Source organism: Saccoglossus kowalevskii, chromosome 11 (genome assembly GCF_978046115.1).
Source record: "Saccoglossus kowalevskii chromosome 11, keSacKowa6.1, whole genome shotgun sequence".
Lineage (NCBI taxonomy): Eukaryota > Metazoa > Hemichordata > Enteropneusta > Harrimaniidae > Saccoglossus > Saccoglossus kowalevskii.
Window position 1 is genome coordinate 26,667,516 of NC_140651.1, and position 19,787 is coordinate 26,687,302.

Genomic DNA, 19,787 nt, shown 5'->3' on the forward strand with positions numbered 1-19,787 from the left:
ATACAAAAAATAACTAATACAAAAGCAACATTTCCTAAAAAATCAATGAATATGCTTATTCACACTCACCTAAGTAGCTTAATAACATCATTCCGGAAGCGAAGTGTCGCAAAGAATTGTGGGGTTCGGTCTCTTCTTTCAAAGCTTCCACCATGGTGAGTTTACATGTTTCGTCGAATGAAATAAAATCCACAACCATCTGCTATCTGGGGAACGTCTAACCAAATGGAACATGGTCATCATTGTTTCAGTTTCACAGTGTATATATTTGCCACCCTAATTTGTCATTTCACTTGGCCAATTTCTTTATTTTGAGTGATTTTGTCGTCCAAGATGCAACCTTTCCCCGTGGTTCAAAATGGCCGGTGTTGTTGGGTATTTTTACGTGAATACGTAACATTTCGACTGAAACGGGAAATTCATTCTAGGTAGGAGAGGCGCAGGCATTAAAAGCCTAATTTTACTAATCAACTCAAGTAAGCAGCGACTACTTGTTGACACTTCGTACATGTTTAATGTTTACTTGCACTGCTTCAATATCTAAAAATGAATGCAGTTTGTTTTTTGTCTGGTTCCTCGAATACTGTTTGAGAAATTACATACTTCTAGTTTAACTGTTTAAACTAATTTCTCTGTTTTTATTCTAACAAACAATACTGATCCATACTTTTATCGGTGTCTATGTACATGTATTAGTATTCAGACCACTAATGATTAGAGGTCTGATATTAGTATGTAGTTTCATATTATAGGTCAACAAATCCATGCATGTGTCATGTATTCTAATTTACATGTAGGCCTCACTTTAGCAAAATGTTGTTTATCTGACCTCTAAGTTAGTAATTTTAGTTTTTTTTTCATAGTTGTTGATGACTTGCATGAAGTGCTAAATACTAATTCAGTGCTCAGTTTGCAAAATTACCAAATTCTTTCTATTTAAAAATGTATCAATTTCTGTCGAAATTGATGTCGCAAGACCAGTGTGCTCTCCAAAAGACCCAATCCTTCATACACATACACAAATGCAGTTGAGCCACCTTGACTGCTGGGAGATCCGCCTTTTGAAAAAAAATTGTATGTGATGGTGAAATGGTGAAAGTGTCTTGAGGCACACATAAAATGCCTTCCTTCGATTTTAATATTTCAAATAAATCATACAACCATAACTAATAATTTAAGGGGTGTTTTAACATCCTGTATTTTATTGCTACTTGAGATTTTTAGACATGGCAGTCATTAACTTGTATTTCTGTACAGTCAGTAATAAATGCTTTGTTTTTTGTTTACAGGCACGTGGGCCCAAAAAGCACTTGAAGCGTCTCAATGCTCCAAAGCATTGGATGCTTGATAAATTGACTGGAAAGTTTGCCCCCAGACCATCAACCGGACCTCACAAGCTCCGAGAATGTCTGCCTCTTATCATCTTTCTGAGGAATAGGCTCAAGTATGCTTTGACCTGTGATGAAACCAAAAAGATTGTTATGCAGCGTCTGATCAAGATTGACGGCAAAGTCAGAACTGATATAACATATCCAGCGGGTTTCATGGGCAAGTAAACAAGTGACAAACTTTTGTCATTTTAGAAAAGCACTCCATATTTTTGACTGGCTAAATTTCATCAATCCTTTCATTTTAGATTGGTATGGACACGGTTGAGCACCCTCCTTAGAGAATCATAAAATGCAATTTCACTATAGTTGCAACAAATGCTATAATATAAAGGGCGGTGGTCGTCGCACTGCCCATGCATAGCATTTGTGTTGATAAACATTGATTTTCCCATAATCCAATGCGCTCTTCTAATTGAAATCTCAAGTATGAGGTTTGACCTAGGCATGACTTGCACTAATTACTGCCGGTTACTTCTTCGATACCTTCCAATCAGCTAAAAAATACTAGTACTAGTACCTAATTAAAGCTTGGTAACATCTCAGTTTGTACTCGTTAATCTGCGTTATAGCCAAAGTCGCCATCTTTGTTTATAAGAGACCCATATATCTCGCGCATGTGTGGCACGATGACTACCACCCTTTAATTATTGGTAAACTTAAACCATGTCCAATGACCCATTTTCATGACTATACAGTACAGTCTGAGTATTATGTTTGATATTGGGTGCTATACTGTGCCTGAACCCAAACATAGTGGAAGGTTGGTGGGTGCAGTTGAATATGGTAAAATATTTTCATTGAAGTTGTGATTTCGATTTTTAGGTCATTATAAAATGTACAATAAGGAATTTCTAAAAGCAGAAACAGAATCTGGCCTTATCGAAGCCATGCTAACATTCTGTGGTTAGCTATGGTCTAAACTGGCCAATATTAATAAATTCTCGATACGGTCGCTATTTGGCCATTTAATGTCATTATAGCATCACCCATGAGAAGAACAGATTAAATTGTGATTCTGAGTTATATAATGAAACATTGAAAGTTTTGGCAGTGTAAGAGCACTCAATTTAATTTTGCTCACGTGCCTCTTGTATTGTTTTCTCCAGATGTAATCACTATTGAAAAGACAGGTGAAAACTTCAGACTGATCTTTGATGTGAAAGGACGGTTTACTACCCATAGAATAACAAACGAGGAAGCCAAGGTTAGTATTACAATGACTGTCTTGTCGATAAACGAATTTAGAATTACACCCAGCATCTAAACATATTGACAGCCACTTGAATTTTACTTGATATATTATTAGAAGCAGTCTGCTACGGATGTCAATTTGTGACAAGAGATGATATTGTTGACATGGGAGAGAACTGTGTTTCAAAAAATGACAAGCCTAAACTAAAATAAACTAGCTTAAACCTGCCAAGAATTCATCCTCTGCAATGGTATTAATGATTTTACATGTACATAGTTGAATTTTTTTTTTTTACATTGCAGTATAAATTGTGCAAAGTTAAGAAAGTGGGTATTGCACCTAAAGGAGTTCCATACCTCGTAACCCATGATGCCAGAACAATCCGCTACCCAGACCCATTGATTAAAGTCAATGACACCACCAAAGTGGATATCAGCACAGGAAAAATTACAGATTTCATCAAGTTTGACAGTGGTAAGTCTTGCAGCTGAGAAAGGGCTGGGGGAACCTATTTTTATTCATGCTAGTGGCATTATTGTTTGACTTGAATGTTGCATTTAAAAGGGCTTAATTTGATAAATTGTCTTGGTACATAGAATTAACAGAATATCAAAGAACACCAAGGCAAACCTGTCTTTAACCCTTTGCGCCCCAATGCGGCCATATACGGCCGCTTATTTCTGACCAAAGATAACCCAATTCGGCCGTAAAAGGCCACCCGTTAATGCACTGTCAAAATCCCAATGCGGCCGTAAACGGCCGGTATTTCATAGATTGAAACAGAAGTTGATTCTGATCTCCCATGATCTTTGCATGAAAAAATAAATTGTTGATGAAAATAATTAGAAATACAGGTACGTTCAGACTGAAAATTATATACGAATTGTCCTCGTACTTTTCTTGTACAACGGGTTTTTCGGACGGTGTCTGTGAAGAGCTGTGACAATTTGCATAAATAAACAAACACAGCGGCATGTTTGGTGAAAGTTCATTTATTCTACCGCAGTTTTTATCCAAAATAAACGCATAATACATATAAAATTTATATTCATCTGAACTGGAAACATTATTTAAATAAATTACCTATATAAAATGTTGTTTTTCCTTGTCGGCGAGTTTTTAATGTCGAAAAATCAGACTGTCATCGCAATCAGTCTTGCGTGCCAGCAGAGGTCAACACGTGAAAATTGCCGTAGTCGCTGGTTCCGTAAAAAAGGCATCCCAGTTTCGTTGCTATTTTTCACTGCAAGTCCTTATTTCGCCTCTGTTGTATTTCCACTGGATATCCATGTATTTTTTTCATTCACAGTGTTCAAATATCGCTTTAAAATGGGGGTTTTAAACGGGAATATCCAATGACCTCTGTAGGCCAAACGACACTGTCATCAATTACCGTTGGTTTGAATATTTAAACACGATCACTGTGTCGTTGCCCCGGCAATTCCCGCCCTACTGTTCCATATGTATATTCCTAATAAAGAATCCTGCCAAATAAGGAATACTTCTTCCGAATATATGAATAAATTACACACTAATTTGACTGTGGCGGGAATATGCAAGGTTTTTCAGTGGTTGACAGACACGATCATTCAGTTGACCTCCACTGCGTATTTGCATTTGTTTGTAAACACAGCTGACTTGTAATCGAACGAATTAAATTCCTGTAGAGTATTTTTGGATTTTTTATGCAATTATTCACAACTATTTGTGTGATACGTTTAAAGTTTTAACTCAGTGATGAATTTCCAAACTGTGAGCGAACAGCAGACTGCGGGCCCCAGTACCGGGATGCCACAACAACCGGCCGACTCGGAGCTGTCATCGCAAACTGATCGTGACGCAATTCTGAGATTTTTCGATGAGTCTGATTCAGACACTGAGTTTGAAGGCTTTACAGTGGAAGAAATAGACGAAGGGAGATTGAGATGTGAATTGCTATGTCAAAATACCAACTGTGGCAGTGGCAGTGACATCGATTCTAATGAACTGTTAGACTTGCTGAATGCCGATGCCGACAGTGACTCGGACTCTGATGCCGATGACATCGCCGATACACCAAACATCTGGTCAAATGAAAGGACCGACGTGAACATTCCAGCACATAACGACCAGTTTTCAGGACCAAGACATGGTGTTTGTTTCGACGGGGAACCACTGGATTTTTTTAAATTATATTTTACGGACGATTTTTTGGATTTGTTGGTCGGGGAAACAAATAAATACGCTAGACATAGACAGGAAGTTACCGGGCGCGTAGACCGGCATTGGTATGAAACGGACAGAGATGAAATGAGTGCCTATTTCGGTGTTATCATAAATTAGAAACCAAGTGAATTGTAAATAAAATGTTTGTTTTTTTTTAAATGAAATGAAACTACAGTGTCCTAGTCTTCTTTTCCCTGTGTACATGTCAACCTACCTGGCTCACACTGAATTGGTAAAAAGTTTTGGGTAATGGGAGTACAAATATGCAAATTAGTAATGGGCCCTGCAACATTGTTGCAACAAAGTATCTATGGTGTGCAAAGGGTTAATGTCGATGTGAAGTTCAATCCCAGCTCGTACATTCATTATGTAAGAAACTGTCAACTAGCCAATTATCTATTGTACCGTACTTCTAATGTACGTATATGTACCGTATAAGCCCAAAGGCCTGGACATGTAAAATCGGTAAAATTACGGGGTGAGCTTGTACTCGAGGACCACCTGAGAAACAATTTTTTGGTGGATTTAAAATGGTCACATCTTTCCAACCACAAAAAATATCCAAATTACATTTTTCGTTCACAGCGCCGGCCTCAGGGGAAATTATTGCGTATTTTTGAGAGAAAAAATGTGAAATGAGTCACCATTGATTTCCATAACACTTGTTACAATGAAGAAACAAACGTGTCCATAAAAATGCACACATTTTATTACAATACGGGTTACATGAATTTCCGGTGCAAAAATGGGTAGGGTCTGTGGGTGATTTTTTTTTTTTTCCTTCCCTAAAAGCTGTTGATTCGCAATTTTTGAAAGGTAAACTGAGGATAGAAGATGGTCACAAGTTGTTGAAAAAAAGTATGCTCGTTCACATTTTGGCTTTTTGAAAACTATTACTCGAAAGAAATGTGGATTACTACAGTATATCAACATTGGGGTTCATCCTGAGTAAATAACAGAATATAAAATGTGTGTTCGTCCGCCATGATTTTTATGCAATGAATTGCACTTTTTTACATGCATATTTTACGCCCGGTAAAAACACCCTGAGCCTATACTCAGGGATGCCCTCAACTCGTTAAATGTCTAAAAATAGAGGGGTGGGCTTATACTTGGGAAAGGGCTTATGCTCGGGGGAAATGCGGTATATCAGTCCATAGTGTTGTCTAATTTCTCCTAGCCTGATCGAAGCCATACTCTCAATTTCTGTGCTGAGCTGTGGTCAAACTGGGCTTATATTAAAAAATTCTCAATACGGTCGCTTGGTGACAATGTCATATCATCAGAGCATCACCAATGAGAAAAACAATACATCGTTTCAAATACAGAATCTTGTCAAATAATTATAATTTCATCATGTAATGAATAAATTAATTTCATTTGCCAGGTAATGTGTGTATGATCACCGGAGGTCGTAACTTGGGGAGAGTGGGTCTGATCACACATCGAGAGCGTCATCCAGGATCCTTTGATATTGTCCATGTTAAAGATAATCTAGGTAATTTTATTAATTATTGCACATGCTGTGTACTTAATTCTGTGTATTCCAACTCTGCTGTCCCCATATATTCTAAGAATAGGATGGCTGTAAGTGCAAGTAATGCTATGTCATGCGATTTTTACCTAAGTAACAAATTAAAAACATTTTACTGTATTTTTCCTCCCAACCAACACTGTCTTGTATTCAATGTTTGACTGACCTGTTTGTGTTTATATTTTAGGACATACTTTTGCCACACGTCTCACCAATGTGTTTGTGATCGGCAAGGGAAACAAACCATGGATATCACTAGCCAAAGGAAAGGGTATTCGTCTCACAATTGCAGAAGAACGTGATAAGAGGATTGCCACAAAACAGGCATAATGAACTGTATAAAGATACTGAGTAATTAAATTGTGCTTGTGATGTAAAGTCTTTGGTGGCATTACTTAGTGCATGAACTCCTGTGTGCTGAAAGTCTGTTCATTGTATCACATATATTTGTGTACACATCTAATCCATCAATAATCCCCTGATATGTTACACTGACAAAGAGTCAATAGCAAATTACTTTTAGAATTCACTGCTTGAACTCTGAGGCATGACCCACAGTTCCCTGTAAAAAATACTGACAATTCTCTATATTCAGAAACACCAAGGCAAGGTGACCCTCTAAAACTCTGTTGAGATTTGGCTTCACCCATTTGTCATTCCCACCACCATTGGTCAAGAAGAATTTCAAAGTATTCTCTGAGTTTGTATAGGATGAAACTCCACTAGAGGATATATAGTGAGAGGACTTTATATATCAGAAAGACCATCATAAAACCATTGCCCCAAACTGCCTATAGGTATTTTGTACAAATTTTTGTAGGCCTTGTAATTGGAAAGGGAACATGCCTAAAATCTCAAAATGTGCCATAAATGTCCTTGAACGTTTGTTGCCCAATGCCTAAAAGCAGTACATGCATGCATTCGTCAATCATATCTGAAAGATGTGCAATAGTATCTCATTACGAATATTCAGTAACCCCAAAATACATGGAGGGAAATGAGCCAACGATAACATAGAAATCTAGATAGCTCAATTAGCAGTGTTGTGTGATGGATAAAGAAGCACTCCACGAATTGAATTCTAATGTTGCAGTAACACGTTTCAATTGGCAACTTCGATTGAAACTATGGTCTTTCATGTAATCTGCTCCCAGTTCAGAGTGGCTAACAAGCGGTTATTCATTACAATTGGCAGTGTACTGGTATAAATGCAAAAATAGTCTAAGCATTGCAGTGGTGCTTGTCAAGCCAAAGAAAATAGAGAAACTTAAAACTGACAGATTAAACTGTTCTTTGGTATATACTACACAAAATTATTGGCATCAAATAGGTTTGGGCAATGTTATTCACCAGCAATATTCATAACACAACCCTGCTCAGGATGCCAGACCTGTCTAAATTGTTCAACCCATTAAAGGATAGCTGGTGTCCAGACAATATTAAAGATTGTTTACTGTCGTGTATCCCTGGAAATCGTCTGTTGCATGCCTGCTCAAATTTTTCTTTTGGGGTATAACAGATTTCATAGGCAATTTATTTTCAAGGTTGGTACATTAAGATGCATATTGATTAGGTGAACACATTGCCCATTGCATGACCGCTCAAAACCCAGGTCCGGTCATCCACTTGCTGCAACATGCCCCTGCTAAGGGTCACAACCTCCTCATCTCAACACTGAACTATGCAGGACAATCAGAGCAGCAACTCGTACCGAACTGTTTGAGGGAGGGAAATGTTCGACCAGTTCTGACATGATGCCACAGCTGCTTGTTTATCCTGGGTTTGACATGTCATTCACTTTGTAGAAAAAAATGATGCCTTGGTGAACGCTTCAGACAGCACAACCTGTTTGATGGTGGCAACATCTGGGTACGAGGTAGCTTTAGCTACCATTACAGGACCCTCCTTCCAAAGTTATTGATGCCAACTCGATAGGGATGTAACATGCAAAACTTTATTTCATTACATTGTATATTTCAACTTGGGTAATTGACAAGGCATGGTTGACTTCAGAATATTCCACTAAATTGCTTTTATATAGGTGAATATTCACAGCTATGTCACATGGTCCCAAATGTGAATTACATGTACACGTTTTCTAGATGTGGCAAAACAAATGAAAACTGATTCAGTTTTGAGATTGTCACGTGGCACAAAAAATATTTAAAAATTGGAAATGTAACCTGTTTAGCCAGGTGTACAGAAAACATTACATGATAGTTCTGGTATTGATACAAGATCATATGATGGAATACAATTATTCGAATTGAGCCCATATATTTTAACTTTTCATCAGTAACGAATGCCCAAATAAAGATACCTTCTTCATTAACCAATACAGTCAACCCACCCATTCCACCAACTCGTGTATGTTACACAGTTAACAGCTGATTCCTGGACACTTTCATCTCAAGGATAATTCATCGCTCTTGTTGCCATGGTGACAGATTTGTTCACCTGCGCCCGTGAGAAATCAAAATAATAAATAACTCATTGGGTATTATCTTGGGACAGTTGAGTTATTTATTTATCAGTGTAAAGGTAGGGAATTCAGTGTCTTATTGTGTATGTATGCGTTCAAATTCAGAGGGAAAAACAAATGCAGACTTAGCACGAAAGTTTGAAATGTCACTCGTCTGACACAGCCACTTTTTGGAGACTAGTTCAAGGTCACTGTGAACCAAGTGATTATTTGTCGCCAAATACGAGAGGAGAATAACGCTATGGAATGGAGCATCTACTGGAGTAAGTAAGATGTTTATTACTCAACTGCTAGGCCTGCAACTGAGCCCAAGTCCTCACTACATGATGAATTGTCCTAGTTATGAACATTGAGTTACAAAAACATCAAGTTCCAAAAATGACCACATCCATATCTCGGAAACCATGCCTACTTTCGCGAAACCATGTACAAATTGTAATTCAATATGTTCAATTCAGTTAACAGAGCTTCGAGTTAAGGGCAACCTATATTTTTGTTTTTGTTGAACGTCCACATTTAGTAACTCAAACTTTAATTTACAGGCAAAATATAATTTTTGTTTTGTTTAACTTTGTATATTTCCTTTTATTCAAAGTTCTGTTAAGTGATAATGGAAACTCGAGTAACTAAATGTGGATGTTTAACAAAAATATATGTTGCCCGTACCTCGAAGTTCTGTAAATTGTTAATTGGACATCAAGTTACAATTTGGGTGCGGTTTTGCAAAAGTGGGCGTGGTAGTTTTTGTACCTGTATGTTCTCGATATCCGTAACTCTAACAATTCAGCATCTCGTCCTCGCGAGATATTCCATGGTATTATGCAAGTAACTAAACTTATAAATAACAATAAGATTCACATAATTGAGATGTTTCATTTAATATGTAGAAAAAAACGGTAATCTTTGCTTATATAACATAATTTGGAAAGAAATTGAGATGAATGGTTACTTTTTTATTTGTTTATCTTCTAAAATACATCGTACAAATAGTCAAAGATATAAAATGCAACAGAAAAAGAAGGTGTCATAATTGTTTAAATAGTCGAACATATAACCTGAATACTAGTATTTCAACGTATATTCTTATTACTTTAATAGAGAAATACCACAATGAACTCTGGGATACCATTAACTAAAATATAAGACACTACACCAATGTTATAGTTTTAACATAATTTATTACAGTTTTTGAATGATGTCATCAGGAGAGATGTTCCTGATGACATTAATAAGGTCCCCAGCTGCTGGTCGCAACGATGGCTCCATAGCACAACAAGCCATACACAAGTCCTTATATACTCCTCTTCCTAGATGCCTAATGTTAATGGGCGTGATGACCTTGCCAACCGCGACATCTGTTCTTATACGTTTAATGAAACCAACTAACGTACCGCATAGATGTGGAAGCTGCAGTGTCACCACCTCAGCCATGGAACACCCAAGTGCCCAAATGTCTTTGGCGGGACACGGTGGAGGTTTTTTGCAAATAACCTCTGGTGCCATGTACACCACCGTGCCCGCGCCTGAGAAGTCACTGCTTCCGATGGTGACACTGACGCCAAAGTCAGCTATGCGGCAGCTTGGTTTCCCGTCATTTTCGATTTTCACCTACAACAAAAAAACAATAAATAAATAAATGAGTGTTAATCCACTGAGTGTTATGAACATTATATAGTGAATCAAACAAATTAACCAAATTTGAACCACAGATTATAATAAGATATTACTCTGAGAAAGGACCTGAAACATCTAATTGTATGGAATAACATCCAAGGGCTACGATTACCCACTACCATTCTGCATATATTATTTATAATGTTTAAAATGTAAACCATATTGTATATGCGAGATACTATTTACAAACATCAAGCAGAACAAATCTACTAATCCAACGAGGCCATTGTTTGAATAAACAATTCACCCAAACTCATCAAAATTATATTCAATTCACTGGTCGTTATTTGGTACAAAAACGTAATAAATATTGGAAATTTATTAGTGTATTTCTGACAGGCTCTACCCAACATTGTGCATACTCTAATTGTCTATTTACTATTTGTCCATCTACTACTACATATATACTTACAAGAACATTGGATGGCTTGAAGTCGTTATGGACTACTCCCAGATCATGCAATCTTTGTAAACCAGAGAGGGTTGCCAATAATGCCAACTTTAACTGGTGACTAGTTAGCTAGTGAAATGAAAACAAAAAATGAGAAATATTAACTTTACCGTTGTTTGATGTAAGATCGCAATTAATTATCGTCTATGAAATTATAAATATCAAAACCAATAAATCCACCGTTAATATGGATATAAAATACGACTAAGATGATAAAGTAGCTTGACGATAATCAAGTTGTTACCATGGTTACATATGGATGATAAGTTTCAGGTCAAATAGTACTTACCATATTAGCATACACCAGTTTTTCGAGATCATGACCTGGAAAGTAGTCCATTGCGTATGCATTGCGTACGTCATCAACACCTATTAGTTGTATACAGGAACTTCTTGAAGTACGAAGTAGACTGTAAGAAAAAAAACGATTAATGGTACATGTTTGAGAAATGTGTCGATAATTCGTGCGTCGAGCTAAACATGATATTATATTTACATTCACGATTCTGATAAATAAAATCTCTGAGAATTAATTGTTTTATACAGAAACATTAGCATAATGTTTGTTGGCCGAGCAAAATAGAATACTTGTCACAAACGTGTGTATATTTTTCTAATATATGTTTGTTAAGCCATATAATACATGTGGGTTACTATTCCCAGCTGCAATCGCTTTGCCGACACTTCGTGACGTCGTTCGACACTTGCATAAACTATATTATTTACATATTATTGGGAATTAACATATAAGTAGACTTACGTCATTATATTGATTTCATTTTTGAACATCTTCCTTGCGCTTACTTTCTCCGACGCAGTGGTTGGTGGCTTATGGTGTTTTATTGCCACCAAATGACCTTTGACCTTGGCCAGATGGATATTCGCGAAATTACCTTCGCCAATCTTCTTATCCATCTGGATTCGGTCAAGGTCAAAATTAACCACTGGCCGAGTGGCAGCTGAAAAGAAAAAGAAAATGACAGTACTTTGTCAGTAATTGTAGTTTATCTTGTTGTTAATAATGACGTAATCGCTAGGTTTGATATGTGGATTGCCATGTTGTGTGGTGGCGCACTTTACGTGTGCATAAGCTGTGAAAAGGCCACCACAAGATATGATTATTGTCTGGATATTAATGGAGTCTTTATTTTGTTGCTATAAAATAAAATATAATGAATCTACCTGGCACAGGAAGATGCTCAATTATGTTTGGTGATTCTACTATTATCATAGCAGTTTTTGTGGGCGTCTTCTTTGTTTCTACAGAGTCACCTTCAGATGAAGGTACAGTCAGCGATAAATCTGCAAAATGTCCAAGAGAATTAAAATACTGCTTTAAATATCAATTGATAACAGAAAACCATCCTATACGTAAATACTTTGAACTGTGTCACACTACAACAAACCTCCATCAGTTATTATATCTATTAGTCAGAGCTTTCACTTATTCATTAGATACATATGTTGTGTTAACCAGGAGATGGACAATACTCACTTCTTTTTTTCTTCAGCTCTTCCAACCTCTTCCTCTTTTCCTTCAAGGCATCCCTGGCGGATAATACTGCAAGATACAAACGACCAGAATCAGTCCAATATGTCTAGAAGTACGTCGGGCAAGCATGTACTGACTGTTTATGACTAGTGTATGACTATCGAAAATCGAACGGTGATATATATTGAGTCTATTGTTTTATTGTGTTTCATATTCTCATTTATGATGTATATGTATGATATATATATAAGTGTGATGTCTTATCTAAAGTCACGTGACAAAATAAGTTAATCCAAATATCAAGCGTAACTCAGTAAGAATGGACATCTTGACTGAGAATATAAAACACCATAAAACAATAGACTCAATTTTTACATACTTCCAGCAGGGGCCTTGCTTGCCGGAGGAAGAGGTCCCATTGTCAAATTAGAATTACAAGTGTTTGTAACAACACTTGAAGTGCTGGTCTTGACTGGCTCTATATAAGATGGAGAACAAATAACATGATAAGACAAAGTGGTATGTAGTAAAATTTAATGCACATATATAACAATGACATGCCTATATATTAGTGTCACATGAACACATATTTCCCAAACTTCCAAATTATAATCGCCAATAATGACTATTATAATTACGCACCTCTCTTTATGCGCAATTCCTGCAACCTCTTCTTCTTTTGATCTAAAATATCTCTGTGAGACGGTTCTGCAAAGCAATATGAGAATGTTTAGGTGTATTTTTGGTAACAAGGGACATATATTCACGAGTGCAACGAATAAAAAGGTTTCACATAAATGTATAACTTACTTGTAACACGTCGCTGAACAGCAAGAGGAAGAGTTACAAGCATTGGTGACATTGATATTGTGTGGTGAGATGGAGGCGTTACCACAATTGATGGTATGATCCTTGATTGAGACATTGCCAATGTCTGAGAGTGATGTTGTGGGTTGGGGTGGAGGCGTTACCACTATTGATGGTATAATGTTGATTGAGACATTGCCAATGTCTGAGAGTGATGTTGTGGGTTGGGGTGGGGGCGTTACCACAATTGATGGTATAATGTTGATTGAGACATTGCCAATGTCTGAGAGTGATGTTGTGGGTTTGGGTGGGGGCGTTACCACAATTGATGGTATGATGTTGATTGAGACATTGCCAATGTCTGAGAGTGATGTTGTGGGTTGGGGTGGGGGCGTTACCACTATTGATGGTATAATGTTGATTGAGACATTGCCAATGTCTGAGAGTGATGTTGTGGGTTTGGGTGGGGGCGTTACCACAATTGATGGTATGATGTTGATTGAGACATTGCCAATGTCTGAGAGTGATGTTGTGGGTTGGGGTGGGGGCGTTACCACTATTGATGGTATGATGTTGATTGAGACATTGCCAATGTCTGAGAGTGATGTTGTGGGTTTGGGTGGGGGCGTTACCACAATTGATGGTATGATGTTGATTGAGACATTGCCAATGTCTGAGAGTGATGTTGTGGGTTTGGGTGGGGGCGTTACCACAATTGATGGTATGATGTTGATTGAGACATTGCCAATGTCTGAGAGTGATGTTGTGGGTTTGGGTGGGGGCGTTACCACTATTGATGGTATGATGTTGATTGAGACATTGCCAATGTCTGAGAGTGATGTTGTGGGTTGGGGTGGGGGCGTTACCACTATTGATGGTATGATGTTGATTGAGACATTGCCAATGTCTGAGAGTGATGTTGTGGGTTGGGGTGGGGGCGTTACCACAATTGATGGTATAATGTTGATTGAGACATTGCCAATGTCTGAGAGTGATGTTGTGGGTTGGGGTGGGGGCGTTACCACTATTGATGGTATGATGTTGATTGAGACATTGCCAATGTCTGAGAGTGATGTTGTGGGTTGGGGTGGGGGCGTTACCACAATTGATGGTATGATGTTGATTGAGACATTGCCAATGTCTGAGAGTGATGTTGTGGGTTGGGGTGGGGGCGTTACCACTATTGATGGTATGATGTTGATTGAGACATTGCCAATGTCTGAGAGTGATGTTGTGGGTTGGGGTGGGGGCGTTACCACAATTGATGGTATGATGTTGATTGAGACATTGCCAATGTCTGAGAGTGATGTTGTGGGTTGGGGTGGGGGCGTTACCACAATTGATGGTATGATGTTGATTGAGACATTGCCAATGTCTGAGAGTGATGTTGTGGGTTGGGGTGGGGGCGTTACCACAATTGATGGTATGATGTTGATTGAGACATTGCCAATGTCTGAGAGTGATGTTGTGGGTTTGGGTGGGGGCGTTACCACAATTGATGGTATGATGTTGATTGAGACATTGCCAATGTCTGAGAGTGATGTTGTGGGTTGGGGTGGGGGCGTTACCACAATTGATGGTATAATGTTGATTGAGACATTGCCAATGTCTGAGAGTGATGTTGTGGGTTTGGGTGGGGGCGTTACCACAATTGATGGTATGATGTTGATTGAGACATTGCCAATGTCTGAGAGTGATGTTGTGGGTTGGGGTGGGGGCGTTACCACAATTGATGGTATGATGTTGATTGAGACATTGCCAATGTCTGAGAGTGATGTTGTGGGTTGGGGTGGGGGCGTTACCACAATTGATGGTATGATGTTGATTGAGACATTGCCAATGTCTGAGAGTGATGTTGTGGGTTTGGGTGGGGGCGTTACCACAATTGATGGTATGATGTTGATTGAGACATTGCCAATGTCTGAGAGTGATGTTGTGGGTTTGGGTGGGGGCGTTACCACAATTGATGGTATGATGTTGATTGAGACATTGCCAATGTCTGAGAGTGATGTTGTGGGTTGGGGTGGGGGCGTTACCACAATTGATGGTATGATGTTGATTGAGACATTGCCAATGTCTGAGAGTGATGTTGTGGGTTGGGGTGGGGGCGTTACCACAATTGATGGTATGATGTTGATTGAGACATTGCCAATGTCTGAGAGTGATGTTGTGGGTTTGGGTGGGGGCGTTACCACTATTGATGGTATGATGTTGATTGAGACATTGCCAATGTCTGAGAGTGATGTTGTGGGTTTTGGTGGAGGCGTAACCACAATAGCGGGTACTAATCTCTTCGATGTACATGCTTCGACTGTACCAGTCGTAATGCCGGGATCTGTAAAGACAATGAAACGCAAAATATATTATCCTAACCCCAACCTTGACGTATTTGGTTTTGAAACTTTTAGCATTCCGTGGTAAATGACGATGTCCGTGTTATTTACTCACAATGACAAGAAAAATTACTGCGATAAAGACTTTTCGTTTCTGACACTATAAGATTAAAAATATGACAAATTATCTTTTGCTTTCAATATTTAAGTGTAATTGGTAATTATTATTGTGTCCGTATGGAATACATTTCGCTACATATGAATATTGTTATATAATTCCGAATTCATTTGTCAAAAAGAACGGAAAGTTGTACCGTTGATGTATTTCACTAAAGCCTACCATTGTTACAGTATATACGAATAAACTCTTACACTCTTACGTTAGAAAACATAATAAATACATTACATTGATTACAAAACACGGTCTGTTTAAACTGCATCTGCTAAGAACCGGACCCAAAAAGTCACATTTGAAAACAACTGTACAACAATATGTTTGCTGACTTACCTTCATCCTGAAAAGTACTACAACACAGAAGTTTTCTAAACGCTTTTTTCAATCTGCCCATTTTAAACGTTAAATCGTGACGGAGAAAGTTCAAATGAAGTGTTCGGCGACAGAGTAACAGTAAGGTTTGTGATACAAATGAAACGTCAATCATAGCAACCGTGACGTAATAAACATAACGTAGTCTCGCAAAATATCGCGCGTCCTCGCGTGAGTTCCAAAGACGCGCGCGTGATCTAATAGTCAGCCTGGCTTGCTGCGTATGGTTGTGTACAATAAAATATAGCAAGTTTTGAGTCACTTGGCATAGTTACGTAACAAGTACACCTGTTGGTACCCCCTGTGGTAACATTTACAATCGTGATAATAGAAGAAATTAAAGTTGCCCAATTCAATGACAATGTTAGACCAGGTCTTCGTAGCGTCACACATTTTGGACATTTGTGTTGATACAATGATTTTCCCCAGAATCGAAAGCGCTCTCCGATACTTGAGTACAAGTTACGATCTGCCCTCGATGTTCACTAGGATAACATTGTGATTGTGCGTAGAATTATACTACAAACATTACCGTAAATGCGAATAACATAAATGCATAGGCTAAATTATTTTACACCATGGCAATATCTTGATACTAAAAAAAATTCTGTCTCGTAAAGTAAATAAGTGTCGACGTCCATAAAATTCGGTATTGGGCTGCTTGATCCCGATACCGATTCCGATAACTTAAAAAAATGTGAAAGCCAGTGCCGCCCTCGTATCTCAAAGCGGTTGCTGTTGAAAAAAGAAAATACTTCCTAATTTGGTCTTCAGGTGGCGAGCTTTACACCCGAGGCGTAGCAGACGCATGCGCGACATATCTACACATGGTTAGGATATTTGTAACATTTTGCTGATTTGCTTCTGGATATTTCGGCGTTCACTGACAATATTGAGGACTATAACCAGCGAAAATGGGTGATATGAATAATTACAATGAATCGATCGAGCTGTTTGTGAGGGTAAGTAAAAATGAAAACCTCACAGTCCGAAGTATGCCTGGAATGTCTTGAGGTCCCTCCAAACTGTACGATGTTATTGACGTGCCAATACTATACTATGCAGCAGTTATTACAGGTAGTCCATGGATGTGGTTATATATAATCTACCCGCGTAGTATGATTTATGGCGTTCACATTTCAGTGTTGCAAGTGTCGTACGACGGGGACCTTTTTTCGGAGACATGTCAAATTTCAATGGCGGACATTTCGCCCCGAACGAAATCTTTGCCCTGAATTGAATGGTGGTTCGGAATAGAGCAAAATCGTGTTCTCATCTCATGAGTATTAGTTCAAATGCTAATTTGACTTATAAAGGCGTCTCTTCATTTTAATTTAATTTAATTTAATTTAATTTAATTTAATTTAATTTAATTTAATTTTATTTTATTTTATTTTATTTTATTTTATTTTATTTTATTTTATTTTATTTGGATCTATTATTTGTTTGTTGATAGTTTTTAAAAGTTTTGGTAATTGTGAATGGCAAACATAGATCCGACCCAATGCCCAATATAAATCCAGTTCAAATCTTTTATATTGGTTGACAGTGCACTGGTGGTCAAAATCATTAACAATTCCATTGCACACAATAAAAGACTGTGTTGTGTCGCATGGGTTTCATTTTGAAGCCAATCATCTCAATCAAAGGTTAGCCAGGGGGAAAATTGTCAGAAAAGGTGGTTAGATACTTGGGTCAATTTTTTATTTGACTTTGAAAGCTAAAAAATCATGTTCTGTCGTGTACTGTGACTGACAATTTATTTAATTTTTCCTTTTACTGATTTGTTCTTGACCATACTTTCTTGTAAGTTGCACAAAACACTGCCAGACATGCACCATCTTGAGCGTTATTGCTCCGGCAATCTAAATGTGCAGTTGACTGCCGATCACAAAGCCCTGTTCAGCAGGAATTATTTTTGAGAGATGGTGCAGGTGGCTACGATTGACACAAAAATACAACTGCAAATTTTAAATTTCTTCCCAGGGCTGCTACCTCCTTTCAACAATATGATTATCGAGACAATTACGTGATACAGGCAATGCTAACCCCTTAGGGCAGAGAGCAGAGACACCAGGAACATATTGATGCCACGGCCATGTATTTAAAATGCGAGCATGCAGACGGGCGATATTTCTGGGAACGCGCGCTCGAAAAAATGAGCAATGAACTACTTTCCAGGTCATGATCGTGAAAAAATGGTGTATGCTAATATGGTAAGTACTATATTTTTATTATTATAATATTTTTTGAGCCAGACGACAGTTCCGGACATTGAATGTCACTGTTTCTGGTGCTATCCTGGCGTCAACCAGGCTCGGTCGAACACAAGCACCTGAGGACCTTAACCAAGGTTCCCCCAAAGTCGCATTTGTTAGTGAATGAATCTCGGCCATTGAGTCTGTGGCACACTCACCCAGGGTAGGGGTTGACCCTTTTGGTGTTCAGACTGAGGTAGTAATTCAACTTGGGTCTACCGATCATGAGTCTGATGCGACAACCACTATGCTACCAGTGAACGGCGGATTTATTGGTTTTGATATTTATAATTGCATAGACGATAATTAATTCAGATTATATCAAACAACGGTAAAGTTAATGTTTCACATTTTTTTTGTTTTCATTTCACTAGCTAACTAGCCACCAGTTGAAGTTAGCATTATTAGTGATCCTCTCTGGTTTACAAAGATTACATGATCTGGGAGTAGTCCATAACGACTTTAAACCATCCAATGTTCTTGTAAGTATTACGTATGTAGTAATAGATGGACAAATAGTAAAAAGACAATTATAGAATTATACAGTATGTACAATGTTGAGTAGAGGCTGTCAGAAATACACTAATAAATTTCCAATATTTATTACGTTTTTGTACCAAATAACAACCAGTGAATTGAATATAACTTTGATGAGTTCAGGTGGAGTGTTTATTCAAGCAATGGCCTCGTTAGATTAGTAGATTTGTTCTGCTTGATCTTTGTAAATAGTATCTCGCACATACAATCTGGTTTACATTTGAAACATTATAAATAATATATGCAGACTGGTAGTGGGTAATCGTAGCCCTTGGAAATTGTTCCGTACAATTAGATGTTTCAGGTAATGTCCCTTTCTCGGAGTAATATCTTATTATATTCTGTCGTTCAAATTTGGTTAATTTGTTTGATTCACTATATAATGTTCATAATACTCAGTAAATTAACACTGATTTATTTATTTATTGTTTTTTTTAATTTTGTTGTAGGTGAAAATCGAAAATGATGGGAAACCAAGCTGCCGCATAGCTGACTTTGGAGTCAGTGTCACCATCAGAATCAGTGACTTCTCCGGTGCGGGCACGGTGGTGTACATGGCACCAGAGGTTATTTGTAAGAAACCTCCACTGTGTCCTGCCAAAGACATTTGGGCACTGGGGTGTTCCATGGCTGAGGTGGTGACACTGCAGCTTCCACAGCTATGCGGTTCATTGATAAGTTTTATCAAAAGAATACGGACAGATGTAGCGGCTGGCAAGGTCATCACGCCCATTAACATAAGACATCTCGGGAGGGGGATCTATAAAGACTTGTGTCTGGCTTGTTGTGCTATGGACCCATCATCACGACCAGCAGCTAGGGACCTCATTGATGTCATCAGAAATATCTCTCCTTCATAACACTTTACTTCGGGCCAGTTGTTG

At 38.1% G+C, this 19,787-nt stretch overlaps 3 protein-coding genes and 1 non-coding gene across 4 annotated transcripts; 3 read left to right on the forward strand and 1 right to left on the reverse strand.

Moving 5' to 3' along the window:
- Positions 1-82: 82 nt before the first annotated feature.
- Positions 83-6,700, forward strand: LOC100371488 (small ribosomal subunit protein eS4). The gene is made up of 6 exons (XM_006822895.3): positions 83-155; positions 1,290-1,548; positions 2,498-2,595; positions 2,886-3,057; positions 6,176-6,286; positions 6,510-6,700. The coding sequence occupies exons 1-6, from the start codon at positions 153-155 to the stop codon at positions 6,650-6,652; spliced, it is 786 nt and encodes a 261-aa protein (XP_006822958.1). The 5' UTR covers positions 83-152; the 3' UTR covers positions 6,653-6,700.
- LOC144361760 (small nucleolar RNA SNORA16B/SNORA16A family) lies at positions 2,260-2,394 on the forward strand. The gene has a single exon (XR_013422439.1). It is a non-coding gene; the product is annotated as a small nucleolar RNA SNORA16B/SNORA16A family (small nucleolar RNA).
- A 3,262-nt stretch (positions 6,701-9,962) lies between the features above and the next one.
- Positions 9,963-13,346, reverse strand: LOC146736589 (uncharacterized). The gene is made up of 9 exons (XM_085505324.1): positions 13,232-13,346; positions 13,064-13,129; positions 12,801-12,899; positions 12,425-12,490; positions 12,112-12,231; positions 11,690-11,888; positions 11,219-11,339; positions 10,891-10,998; positions 9,963-10,412 (listed from the first exon to the last, which is right to left on the reverse strand). Exons 1-9 carry the CDS (start codon positions 13,344-13,346, stop codon positions 9,984-9,986), a joined length of 1,323 nt encoding a protein of 440 aa, XP_085361450.1. The 3' UTR covers positions 9,963-9,983.
- A 3,676-nt stretch (positions 13,347-17,022) lies between these two features.
- On the forward strand, positions 17,023-19,763 carry LOC146736590 (putative mitogen-activated protein kinase 14C). The gene is made up of 3 exons (XM_085505325.1): positions 17,023-17,070; positions 18,741-18,848; positions 19,353-19,763. Exons 1-3 carry the CDS (start codon positions 17,023-17,025, stop codon positions 19,761-19,763), a joined length of 567 nt encoding a protein of 188 aa, XP_085361451.1.
- Positions 19,764-19,787: the final 24 nt, after the last annotated feature.